At 36.0% G+C, this 14,384-nt stretch overlaps 1 protein-coding gene across 1 annotated transcript in view; it reads right to left on the bottom strand.

The window, feature by feature from the left end:
* Positions 1–2,138, bottom strand: part of TMPRSS15 (transmembrane serine protease 15) — a 144,192-nt gene extending 142,054 nt beyond the window's left edge. The window contains exon 1 of the mRNA XM_044939908.2: positions 1,994–2,138. Within this exon, the coding sequence (XP_044795843.2) occupies positions 1,994–2,138 (145 nt within the window). The remainder of the gene's footprint in view (positions 1–1,993) is intronic.
* Between the last annotated feature and the right edge of the window lie 12,246 nt (positions 2,139–14,384).

Genomic DNA, 14,384 nt, shown 5'->3' with positions numbered 1-14,384 from the left:
TAGTTTAGTTAATATTATTGTAACAATTTTATTAATTTCTTGGTTGTGATAGTTGTATACGTATATACTAGATACTGACTTTAGGGGAACTTGTATGAATGTTATAAAATAATTCTACAATTTTTACAACTTTTTGAAATCTAAAACAATTTCCAGTAAAAGTGTTAAGTATATTAAAGTGTATAGTATGAAATACATAAAAGTAAGTATAAAGTAAACTAAAGATTGAAGGCAAAATGAGAAGAGGGCAGCAGAGGATGGGTTTTAGATAGCATCACCGACTCAATGGACATGAACTTGAGCAAGTTCTGGAGACAGTGGAGGACAGGGAAGCCTGGCATGCTGCAGTCCATGAGGTCTCAAAGAGTCCAACAGGCTTAGCAGCTGAAGAACAACAACAAATATTAAAGTATGTATTGAAAGTGTGTCTTATGTCCTGTGGTGTAGTGTTATAGCTTTATTTCAAATCTCTTCTTATATTCAGTTGTTCATGATTAAATCACACAAACTTTTAAAAGTATTTATTCCTTTATTTTCCTGGTAAAAAACTAACTTCTGTATTTTTATTGAGTATGAAACATTCCAATGGACTTCCAAATGATTACATGTCCTTGAAGGTATTCACAGGGCATTTAAGACCAAAGTGGTCACTTTTCTAAAAGGTTCAGTGAACTTCTAAAATTTATTTAATTTTATATCCACAAGCCTTCCTTCTCTTTGTATATAGCTATAGTAGTAATATAAACCAGGGATTATATTGGAATTCTCTTATAAGACTATAAATCATGTTTATTATTTCTAATTTAAACTTATTTGCTTAAAGGAAAAGAACTAACTCAAAGGTTGAGAATTTTCTCAGTAAAACCAAAATCACTACCATTAAACGGTTTTGAAGGAATTAATATACCATATAACTCATCATTTTATAAAAATGTGAAAATTTTCTCAGAAAAAATAAATCCAATATTCAAGGTTTTTGCTTTGCTAACATTTAAAAAAAAATCATATAAATGAATGAATGGTAGAGTGCACATTCTCCAGTTAGATTATCTAGCTTGTACTACCTGGCAATGCTGCAAATTGAAACAAGTTACCTAAATTCTGCCCCTGGGTTTTCACTTGTAAAATGGGCATATCAATAGCAACTAACTCATAGGTTTGTTGTAACAAGAGAATTCATTTGTAGAGCTTTTAAAAGCAGTTGGTACAGGTAATTTGGACTTTCTGGCTGGCTCAGATGGTAAAGAATCTGCCTGAAATGCAGGAGATCTGGATTTGATCCCTAGGTTAGGAAGATCCCCTGGAGAAGGGAATGGCTACCCACTCCAGTATTCTTCCCTGGAGAATTCCATAGAAAGAGGAGACTGGTGGGCTATAATCCATGGGGTCACAAAGAGTTGGACATGACAGGTCGGCTTTCACACACAGGTCATTTAGCTCTAAAGAAGAGGGGTTTTTTTTTCTTACTTATTTATTTATTTTTTCTGTTAATCACAAATTGCTATTCAGGCATCTTGAGACGTTTATAACTCCACCATTATACCAAGGTTCCCTTATATTGTTATAATTAAAATTGATGTACTAATAAGAATGAAGATATAATTCTCTAGAAATAAGCAATATTTTTCTTTAAATTGGTCTATTTAGCCACTTCTATAGTCAACAAGGTTTGAACATGTTTATGAGTTAAATTCTATCAGAACAGACCCAAAGGCTATGAACCTACTTTGTTATATGTTGAAACTGAGACTCTAATCATTTTTTAAGTTTAAATACTTAGTCTCATTTTCAAATTCTGAATTAAATTCAAAATTATATACCAACTTAAAAAATTCCTATGATGTGAACTAAGGTGAAGCATCTGAATGCAATATAAATACCTTGGCAGGAAATCAATCACAGCAATGGATACAATATGCTGGCAGGATTCTGGAGACTGAAGTGTATATATTCACCTGTGAGCACTTTCTGTAGCCAACCTTATGTAACTTACCTTTTACTGATCCCTGGATTGACAGCCAGGACACGGCAATTAATCCAGCACAGAGCGCCACCAATATGACAAAGAGAACTGCAAACATGACTTCATAGGCGGTGAGAGAACGGCGCCTTGATGGTACACTTCGCTTTGACCCCATTTTTGGTTTTTGAAGGTTTGCTACTCTAAGGACTCTGGAAGAGCACAGAAGCTTGCAGCAGTTGAAGAGCAGAAACTCTCCAGTTTTCAAAGTTTTGTCAAACAACAAATCTACATTAATCTTACTAGTCAGTGTATATCCCTTTGGCAGCATTATGTCTCTATACATTAACTAGCTTTAATCTTTAAGAAGTTAATCTTTAATAAGATATTAGTGAGTACAGAGGTGTTTAGAGTTATAAATGTTAATCACCCAAGCAGGTCAGTGTCAATGTGAATGAAATTAACTGCATGTTGTAAACAAAAATGAAACTTTATCATTTTGAGAACTGGTAGAAGAAATAAGAAATTCATGATAGTCAAATTAATCATTGGGCACACTCATGATATTTGTAGTAAGTCCCTAACAGATCAACCTTCTACCCTCTGACTCAGGTCATTATTAAGGCATTTTCCCCGTTTTATGTAGGTTTAGACATTCTAAAGATAACTTTTAAGCACAGATAAATAGCCTAATATATATATTAACACTTATACCTCTCTTCCCATCCTTCCTCTATCCCACTTTCTTTCTTTCTCTCTTGCAATATATATATATATATATATATATATATATATATATAGCAGGAGGCCCGGATTTGACCCCTGGGTGGAGAAAATTCCCTGGAGAAGGGAATGGCAATCCACTCCAGTATTCTTGCCTGGAGAATTCCATGGACAGAGGAGCCTGGTGGGCTGCAGTCCATGGGGGTCACAAAGAGTCAGACATGAAACAATCACAGATTTTGCAATCTTCACTATGTCATCCATCTAAAGTTCCACAATGTAAGGGAGTATTGATCTAACCTAAAGGAAAGTCCACATAAACAAGGCATCACATGCCAACATTTTAATGTCCTCATGTAGTTATCAATGAACAAGAGTAACTGCTGTGGGAGGAATTAAGCATTTGTTTCTCTTTTAAGGAAGTATTCTGGGTGGGGAAGACATTACTCACTTGCCTTGAACTTTACTATTTTAAGTATCCCAACAATAATGACAGGACAGGTTGAGATAACCACACTCATGACGATAGTTACGTGAAAACCAAGACTGTCCTCTGATAATAAAAGTACGCTCATCATGAGGCATTCCACACTTTGAATAACAATTAATTTAGAATTAAAATTAGTAAATAAAACCAAACTTGTTCTGAAGTAAGCCAATTTGTCTCTGGTTCTGGCAAGTAAAACTGGTCAGAAGCAAGGAAGTACTAGGTCCAGGGTTAATGTGTTGAAAGTGTGGCATATTATATTGGCTCAAATAAGCAATAACTTACTTGTTTCTTCTTCTTTACTCTTGAGCAAAAAGAACCGCATGTTGCTCTCTGAAAGCCTTGCTAATAAAAGGTAGAATATAAATAAATAAAGGTATGTCATGGAATATATTTATATTTTTTATTTAACTGAGTTCATGCTAAGTATTGTTAATCACTTTAAAATACACATGGAATGAGAGAAATCATGGATGGAGTTGGGAGAGCTACATCTTCATCATGTTCTAGGAGATGATTCTAATGATAGGTGAGACAGTCCTATACAATGAGAGACTTGAGAGGGTCCCCTTGAATTTGGGGAGTCAAGAAGATGAAGATAAATGACTGTTTTCTTCATTATAGCTGTTGCATTGGCAATTGCTTTCAGAAAATCGAGTAGAATTTTCTTTTTACTTTATATAAGGGAAGCAAAATAGCAAAATTAGTTCATGCACCATCCTCTACACAGGGCAATAATATATTAAAGAGAAGAATGAAAATCAGCAATTATATACCTATGTTCAGAAATGAAATCAGCATTCATATTATAATTTTTCCCTAAATTATAGCTTTAAGTGACTATGCTTATTATGTTCAAATAAATGAGTGGAAGAATAGCTTTTCTTTAAAAAGATGTCAATATATGAAGGACAGACTGAAAGAAGACGAATAGGTTAATGTGAAAAAGGACAAATTATATGTCTTGAAACTGAAAAAGTTACTAAAATAAGGTGGAACTTGTCATGCTGTGCTGCACTTAGTTGCTCAGCCACGTCTGACTCTTTGCAACCCCATGGACTGCAGCCTGCCAGGCTCCTCTGTCCATAGAATTCTCCAGGCAAGAATGCTGAAGTGGGTAGCCATGCCCTCCTCCAGGGGGTTTCCCAAACTCAGGGATTGAATGCAGGTCTCCTGCATTGCAGGTGTATTCTTTACTATCTGAGCCACCAGGGAAGCCCAAGAATACTGGGGTAGGTAACCTATCCTTTCTCCAGGCGAACTTCCCAACTCAGAAATCGAACTGGAGTCTCCTGCATTGCATGTGAATTCTTTACCAGCTGAGCTACCAGAAAGAAAGAAAGTGAAGTTGCTCAGTCATGTCCCACTCTTTGTGATCCTATGGACTGTAGCCTGACAGGCTCCTCCATCCATGGGATTTTCCTGGCAAGAATACTGGAGTGGGTTGCCATTTCCTTCTCCAAGGGATCTTCCCTACTCAGGGATCAAACTCAGGTCTCCCGCATTGCAGGTAAACTCTTTACCATCTGAACCACAGGGAAATCCCGCAAGCTTACCAGAGAAGCCCAGAACTTGCCATCTCAGATAACAAAACTCATTACACAGTTATAATAAAGAGTGAGTGATATTGGGCCAAGAGTGAAAAAAATATCTCAGTGAAACAGAATAAGGAATTCACAAGCAACTTGATTCATATATGGAAATTTCATATGTCAAAAAGATAGTCTTATTAATATGTGAAGAAGAATGCTATTTCATAAATAATGCTGGGTCATCAGGTTATTCTTCTACGGATATAAAGTTAGATCTTTATCTCACATCATAAGAAAAATAAATTCCAGGTGGATAAATAAACCAAAAACTACATAAATTGTCATTTTATTAAAAATGTGAAGTAGGAAGAATATTGCTAAATTTAGCCAATAATAACACAAACTGGATTTTAAACAAAAGACATACAATGAAAGTAAAAACAAAACACAAAGTAGATTGCTTCTTCTTCTTTTTTTTTTTTCATTTTTTTACTGTGTATGTTTTTATTTGGCTACAACAGAACAGAACTGAGGCCAAGATTTTTTTGTGAGTTTCTCAAATTTATTTGGAAGGTAATCTAAACAAAGTCCATGAGAAGAGTTAGGAAGTGAAAAGTGGGGAACAATAAAGGCAATAAAACTATATAATCAAGCCAGAAACCACCATAGGCTCAGGAATATAATTCTGCTGTGGACTGTGTGAAACAGAGAGAAAAGTCCTCAGGATTACCCCAATTAATGGGCAAGGAAGCAGGGATGTTTATTAACCAAATAGCCTTGCTCACCGGCAGAAAGTAGTTTCTGGGGCTTTAACTCTCCTACTTTCAGCTCACCCTGTGTGTGTACAGAACATTCATGAAAAATTGCTCTCAGTTTGCAGAGATGAATGAGAGCACATGTGGGAAGGACCCTTACAGTTTCCAACCGAGAAAATACTTTCAAGAATTCATGGAGAATTTCTGCTAAATAACATTTAAAAGACAAACACCAGGCAATTAACAAAAACACAAATCTGAACAAATTTTAAATAAATAAAACACAAAAACACAAATGTCTATAGGCAGTCAATTTTAGTAGATGGTCAACTTCAGTAATAATTATAGAATTCCAATTAAAATTAAAAAATGAAATATTATTGATTTCAAATATACTAGCAACATTTAACATCCTTAGTATTGCTAAGCAGTGGCAACTATTAACTGTGAGAAAGAAAATTAAAATCATATTGAAGAGCAATTTGGTAGTATCTATCAAAACTAAATATACACATAGAATTTAACTCCCAAGTTCATCTTATAATTATACCTCCTAGAGAAACTCTAACACATGCAGATAATGAGGCAGTGTGACTATTCATCATGAAACTACCTTAAGCCTCACAAAGTAGAGAGAAATCTTGTGTCCATCAATAGGGAAATAAATTGTACTTTTTACATGATAAAATATTATACACATTATAAGTATACAAACCAGAGCTCTATGTAACAATTTGGAAATAACCAACAAACTTTTTACATAAAGAAACCAGTTAAACCCCAAGATCTAGCCATGTCCACCAACTGAGAGACAGACAGACAGACAGATAGAACATCCTTTCAAATGTTGCTGAATACACATTCTTTTCAAGTGAGGTGGAACATTCTCCAGGATAGATCAAATACTAGACCAGAAAACAAGCCTTATCAAATTTAAGAAGACTGAACTCATATTAAGCATCTTATGAGATGAGACTAGAGACTGTGAACTAGAAGTCAGCTACTATGTGGCACACCTGGAACTAATATATCATTGTATGTCAAATTATATTTCAATAAAAACAAGAAAGAAGTTGCAGAAGAATATATGCAGTGTTAAACTTTTTAAAGTAAAAAAAAGAAAATTTGTTTAGGAATGTAGTTACATGTAATGAAAGTTTACATATGAATGATAAATTAAAAATTCAATATAATGATTACTTCTAGCTAAAAACAGGATTGTATAGTGTGGGAATGGAACACCAACCAAGGGGACTTCAACTGTATTTGAATTGTGTTGATTCTCTTAAAATTTTTGAAATAAATTAATGAACCATGTTAACTTGACAAAATTAGATGATTGGGACACATGAATTAATAGTTTTCTGCATTATTCTAATATATGTATGGTCTTACCAGGTGGCTCAGTGGTAAAGAATCTGCCTGTCAATGCAGGAGATGTGGGTTCCATCCCTAGGTTGGGAAGATCCCGTGGAAGAAGAAATGACAACCCACTTCAGTATTCTTGCCTGGAGAAAATCCCATGGACAGAGGAACCTGTTGGGCTGCAGTCCATAAAGAGTCAAACACGACTGAGTATGCACACAATATATGTATGTCTGCGTGCGTGTGTGTGTGTGCACACTCAGTCCTGTTTTATTTTTTGTGACCCCAAGAACTACAGCTCACCAGGCACCTCTTGCCATGGAATTCTTCAGGCAAGAATACTGGAGAGAGTTTATATATATATGTTTATATATATATAAACATATATATATATATTGGCTTCCAAGGTAATTCAGCTGGTAAAGAACCTGCCTACAATGCGGGAGACCCTAGTTTGATTCCTGGGTCAGGAAGTTCCCCTGGAGAAAGGATAGGCTACCCAATCATGTATTCTTGGGCTTCCCTGGTGGCTCTGATGGTAAAAAACCTGCTTGCAGAGTCAATCCCTGGGTTGGGAAGATCTCCTGGGGGAGGGCGTGGCAACCCATCACAATATTCTTGCCTGGAGAATCCCCATGGTCAGAGAAACCTGACCAGCTACAGTCCATGGCGTTGCAAAGAGCTGGATACTACTGAGCAACTAAGCACAGCATATATATATATATATATAATGAAAGGGGAAGCATATGATTGAAGTCTCTGTTATATTAGTTTCATTTTATTTAATAACAACTTATTTAATAACATCTTATTTAATAACAAATAAGTTTCATCTTATTTAATAACAATGAAATTTTAAAAATCTTTATGCCTAAGGCTTTTTACTTTGAGCAATGTAGAAGTCATAGAAACACCTGACCCTACTTAACTCAAATCATTGAATATTTATAAGTAAAACATATATTTTAAACATATATTAAAATGTAACCATATATGCTAAAATGATCTAGATGAAGTAGAAACAAATAAGTAGGAAAAAACATCTGGCATGGTTAATGAAGAGAATATATAGCTCTGGAAAAGTAAGCATCATTTATATTCTTAATGAAGTTTTCAGTGAGGAAAACAATTGTGACCACTTCAGTGATGGGAATGACACATTTCAATTAAGTGAAAAATGAAGTGGGAAGAGACTTGAAGATAGTGAAAAATGTAGTAAGTAGGGCTAATATTGAACTTTTAAGAGTTCAATATTGAACTCCTGAGTGAAATTGCAACCGTTTTAGCCTATAATGAATGAAAGGTTAAGAAAAAAACAAACAAACAAAAAAACAAAAAACTGAGAAAATTGAATCTATAAACTCTTGTTAATATTATTGAAGCAAAAGAACTGGAGGGTTAAGAATCATGTTACATAATATAGTCCATTCATTTGCTAAATGTGATTTTATGCTCTGACTGTGTAAGTAGCTGTAGTAATTACAAAGAGTTTCTTAAGATTAAGGCCCTGAACATTAAGAAAACATTTCTTCCATTATACAACAAGATGTGAGAAAGTCCCAATAGCTTTCACCTTTAAATATGCAAAATTCCTGTGACTGGTCTGTTACTGGAAAAATTTCTTGAATGAATATTAAATTAAAAAAAAAAAGCTAATATAAAATAAGAAGAGCAATATTGCTCACCAGGAATACTTTTGGTGATTCTACAGATGATTTTTTGTTTTTTTCTCTGAAAATGTGTTCAAATAATCCAAAGTGGTCAGTAAATTAACACTTCGATGACTTTTATGATACATGGTTCAAAGACGACTGAGCTGTATGAAACACACATTTGCTTGTCTCCATGCTGGTGTATTTGTTTTCTTTACTTTCTTCTTCTTTTTTTTTTTTTTTTGACTTTTCATATAATTTTGACACATTATTCTAAAACTTAATTAATGAGCCTCTTTTTATTTTAGATGTTGTAAGGGTAGAGTAATCTTTCTTTGTGCAATATCTGAGGACTTTGATAAATACCTCTGGGGTGAAAAAAGATGGGATTTAGGTCCTTAAATATTTTTGTCAATGAACATTTTTAGATACTGTAGTCCCAGATATTTGTTCACTAGGTAATTTTTTTTTTTATAGTTTTGACACTTGAAGAAAAACTTGACTGAATGTGAAAGTGTGGAACCATACCATCCTTCCCTCAGAAGCTTGTAGATACTCTTCCACTAGTCTCTGGAAACAATTATTGAACTAGTTCTCTTTTATTACCCTTTCATTCATCTTTGATTGGATGCCCATCATCATTTGCCAGGTGCATGTGTTATTTTTAGGGCTGATGGATTTTATATTCCCTGAGTTTATTTATATGTGAGAAACCTTCCTCTTTCTTTCATACTTGAGTGATACTTTTCTGGGGATCATATGCATGGGTAAATAACAAATTTATTTTTTTCTGGGAATTCTGAAAATGTTTTTCTAATAATTAATCTTTGCTTTTTGGTATTTGTTATCAATTTTGTACCTTTAAGAACCCAATCTTCAGTACCTATTTTGACTTGGGAGCGAGATTACTGGCTTGACTGCTCTCTCCCCCTTTGGACTCACCTTTCTCTCCACTAGGTCACCTCTGTCTCCTCCCTCCCACTTCTCTTCTCTACCCAACTCTCTGAATCTCTGTGTATTCCAGATGGTGGAGGACACTTAGGGAACTGATTACTGGCTGGATCTGTCTCTCTCCTTTTCATTCCCCGCTTTTATCCTCCTGGCCACCTCTGTCTCCTTCCTCCATCTTCTCTTCTCTGTATAACTCCATGAACATCTCTGAGCGGTACAGACTGTGGAGTGCACATAAGGAAGTGATTACTAGCTAGCTTGCTCTCTCCTCTTTTGATTCCACCTCATATCATTCGGGTCACCTCTAACTCCCTCCTCCCTCTTCTCTTCTCCATGTAACTCTGCGAACTTCTCTGGGTGTCCCTCACTGTGGAGAAATTTTTCATGTTTAACCTAGATGTTTTATCAACGGTGCTGTATAGAAGGAGAAGTCTTGAGACTACTGTAAAAATAAGACTGAAAACCAGAAGCAGGAGGCTTAAGTCCAAATCCTGAGAACATCATAGAACACCTGACTCTAGGGAAGATTAAGCGATAGGAGCTCATCAAACCCCTCCATACCTACACTGAAACCAAGCACCACCCAAGGGCCAACAAGTTCCAGAGCAAGACATACCACACAAACTCTCCAGCAACACAGGAACACAGCCCTGAGCTTCAATATACAGGCTTCCCAAAGTTACTCCAAATCCATTGACATCTCATAACTCGTTACTAGACACTCCAGAGAGAAGAAATCCAGCTCCACCCACCAGAACACTGACACAAGCTTACCTAACCAAGAAACCTTGACAAGCCACCGATACAATCCCACCCACAGCGAGGAAACTCTGTAATAAAGAGAACTCCACAAATGGCCAGAATACAGAAAGGCCACCCCAAACTCAGCAATATAAACAAGATGAAGAGACAGAGGAATACCCAGCAGGTAAAGGAACAAGATAAATGCCCACCAAACCAAACAAAAGAGGAAGAGATAGGGAATCTACCTGATGAAGAATTCTGAATAATGATAGTGAAAATGATCCAAAATCTGGAAATAAAAATGAAATCACAGATAAATAGCCTGGAGGCAAGGATTAATATTGTCTTTTTGACACAGAACAAAACTAGAACACATCTAAAGCTAATTCAATATCTTATTTTTGAATGACATGCTTTACATCTGCTTAATTGCCTAGAGAATTCTTTTTTCATGCTTGAGTCTCAATAGGAAATAAGTTGGCATTGATTATTATGAATTGAATTTTCTTGAAATGTTGCGTAGCTTTTTCAGTTTCCACGTCATCTAAAAATTAATCTTCTTTTATTAAAATTTAAAAATTTTTTGTGTTGTTCAATTTACTGGATATCTTATTGGGACTTGGAGCCCAATTATTTTGGTTGTATTATCTTAGTAATTTCTTTATATTTATAAATTTCTCCTAATTATTACCATATCTGTAAGTCTCTCATATATTTTAATTATATATGATGTTCAATTCTATGCATTCTGTTCTATTGTTTCCAATTTATTGATAGTTTGTATAATGCTATTGATTCAGATTGCAGTTTTTTTTTTAAATAATCTTTCTCTTTTAACACATCTATGTTTTATGGCAACCTATTCCAGTACTCTTGCCTGGAGAGTCCCATGGACAGAGGAGCCCGGTGGGCTGCAGTCCATGGGGTCGCTAAGAGTCGGGCACGACTGAGCAACTTCACTTTCACTTTTCACTTTCATGCATTGGAAAGGGAAATGGCAACCCACTCCAGTGTTCTTGCCTGGAGAATCCCAGGGACAGAGAAGCCTAGTGGGCTGCCGTCTATGGGGTCGCACAGAGTCGGACACGACTGAAGTGACTTAGCAGCAGCAGCATGTTTTATTATCTTATTGTTGATTTATTACTATCTTGAACTTATTTTCTTATTAACATATTTTTTAATAAGTAGTACTGTAGAAGTCTGAGCACTGAAGAATTGATGCTTTCAAATTGTGGTGCTCAAGAAGACTCTTGAGAATTCCTTGGACTGTAAGGAGATCAAACCAGTCAATCCCGAAGGAAATCAGTCCTGAATATTCATTGGAAAATCTGTTGCTAAAGCTGAAGCTCCAATACTTTGTCCATGTGATGTGATAGAGCTGACTCATTGAAAAAAGACCCTGATGCTGGGAAAGATTGAAGGCAAAAAGAGAAGAGGGCAGCAGAGGATGAGATTGTTAGATAGCATCACCAAATCAATGGACATGAACTTGAGCAAACTCCAGGAGATAGTGGAAGACAGAGAAACCTGGCATGCTGCAGTTGTAAAGAGTTGGACTTGATTTAGCAACTGAATAACAACAACAAAACTGTAGAAGACTTTCCTTTGGTTGAAACTGCTTCTAGAGTCAGATTTTTGGACAACGTTTTATAAATTAGTCTCTTCCCTTCTCCCTTCTTTCCTTCTGAAATATATTTGCGTGGCTGCCATTCTATTTCTTTTTATTTGGTTTGCTTAGTTCTCTTAGACTCTTTCCCATAGTTTTCCCACAGAGTGGGTGAATTCTCCATGCCTTTGTAGGCACTACATTTTGAGGAATTTATACAATATGCTTTTTTTATTTTTTGTAAACTGAGGGGTTGGGAGAAGGTTTTGAGGATAGAGAACAAATTCATAGGAAGCTATCTATTCCATATTTATGACCATTCATATTTCTTTCTCTCCTGCAATTTTGTCAAACAACCTACAACAAAGTTCCCCCTGTACTAATGTGGGGGTTTATTCTGTTTGTGAATGTGTGTGAGGTCCAACTGTGCTTTATACTCTTTCCTACAAATTTGTGAATAGCACTGAGAGATTACAAGGCCCTGTGGTTTCTACTTGTCTACACTGAGATGCCCTGGCAGTCAGTAGTCACTAGGGATCACTGTGCTGGGTGCTAAGTTGCTTCAGCATGTGAAACTCTTTGCAACCCCATGGAATGTAGCCCACCAGGCTCCTCTGTCCATGGGATTTTCCAGGCAAGAATACTGGATTGGGTTGCCAGCTCCTTCTCCAGGGGATCTCCCTGACCCAGGGATCAAACACACGTCTCTTACATCTCCTGTTTTGGAAGGCAGGTTCTTTACCACTGCTGCTACTTGGTTCACCAGTTACAGATTGCAAGATATTAAAAAAAATTAAAGCTATTTTTAGTTCTCTTGAGCAATACTGGGAGCTCCCCTGATGGACGTGGCAAAGAATCCTCTTGCAATGCAGAAGACTCAGGATCCCTGGGTCAGAAAGATCTGCTGGAGGGGGAAATGACAAGCCAGGATTCTTGCTTGGGAAATCCTATGGACAGAGAAGACTGGTGTGCTACAGTCCAAAGGGTTGTAGGGAGGATAGGGTTTATTAGGTAACTAATAGAAAAAGACAGGTCGAGCCTCATAATATTCTTGCTATTGGACACAGTTTTTGCCGGGAACTTTGTTCATTGCTGTTGTCATTTGTTCGTTTGCTTTGTTTCTGCACCACCCCATGCCCCCTCCCATTGGTGAGTTTCAGCTTATAACTAGTTTATGACTCATTTAATTACATTCTAGAGAAAGATGTGTTAAGCTTCAACTTCATTTCAGACTTTACCCAAAAGTCTATCCAATGTAATTTCAGACCTAAAGACTGTACAAATTTTATTCAACTAAAACTATACCTAAACATTAATTTATATATCATATCAAAAGTTCTTGGCTCTGAAAAAGTCTGAGGATACAATATTACTAAGTTCATTTATGGACCATGTTTTCAGCTAAATATTAGTTTACCAAAAGGTACATCCATGAAAACTGAAAATAAAGAGAATAAAAATCCTTTCAATTTATAGTAACCTCTTACATCATCTTACAGTTGTTGGGTTCAACCAGTTGTTGGGTTCCTCTATATTTAGGCTGATAGTGAAAAAGAAATCCCTTTAAGTTTTCACGTACTGAAATATTCTGTTTAAATTGTAAATCGCATTCTTTAATTTGCTAAAAAGTATATTTTCCATTCAAAGAAGGGGGTGTGAGGTTGTGGAAAATGCACTAGTCTTGTAGACAGTAGGCTCACCTTTATGTAAAGCCATAGACCCTTATCATGCAACCTGGGGCATTTCATTAAACCTCTTTTTGGGCTTCAGTTTTATTATCTGGAGAACAGTTATTGACCTTAAAATCAGTCTTATTTCTAAAATTTCCTGAGTTTATGACTTTTATGATGCCTTCCAAAGGAAAGTATATGATTTATGTCCCTTCATGTTAAAAGTCTTTGTTTCCCAAATTTCTTTCAGAGATTCACCAAAAAATTATCCATGTGAGACCATGTATTTTCAAACATTTTCTTAAGATCTTTTCCTTCATCTCTCCCACTGACCTTTCATTCTTACTGCTGCTTCTTTTTTATCCTTCTCTTGTCTGAGGACAGTGAAACCCTATTTACTTTCCCTTTGCTAATGCAAATTGTGCATTGAAGTTCTTCATCCTTTGTTCCTGCTCTGCATGTAGCTTCTTACCTTGCTATATGAAAGTCACTCACACCAAGCGTATCTCCCTAATCTACTTTTGTCTGTAAAGTGGATTATGAAACTTTTAAATCAAAGGTATTATACCAGGACATGCTGAACTGCATAGCACTTAACTGTTTCGAAAGAGACCTCTATTCATGACAGCATTCAAAGATAGACCTGTGTTTCAGGAAAGAAAAATATACTAGGCTGGGAGAGATTGGTTTTTCCTAGTAGGGGTTACCACACTTTTTATAGCATTTTAGTTGGTTAGTAGAGAGCTCTGAAAAAATATCAGCGTGTTCCTCCCTATAAGCAGCTAGTTTAGGTCATTTTCAAAGAAACCCCCTATGTACTCAGAATCCTAACCAATTCACAACCCCATGATTTTATATTGTTGTGATGGTCACATCTGTAGCTCAGGCTGGCTTTATTGTCTCACCATGCTTCTTTTTAACTTTAATCATCTTAGTTCC

This window comes from Bubalus bubalis, chromosome 1, assembly GCF_019923935.1.
Source record: "Bubalus bubalis isolate 160015118507 breed Murrah chromosome 1, NDDB_SH_1, whole genome shotgun sequence".
NCBI lineage: Eukaryota > Metazoa > Chordata > Mammalia > Artiodactyla > Bovidae > Bubalus > Bubalus bubalis.
Note: the sequence above shows the minus strand (reverse complement) of the source record. Positions and strands in the feature narration are given on the sequence as shown.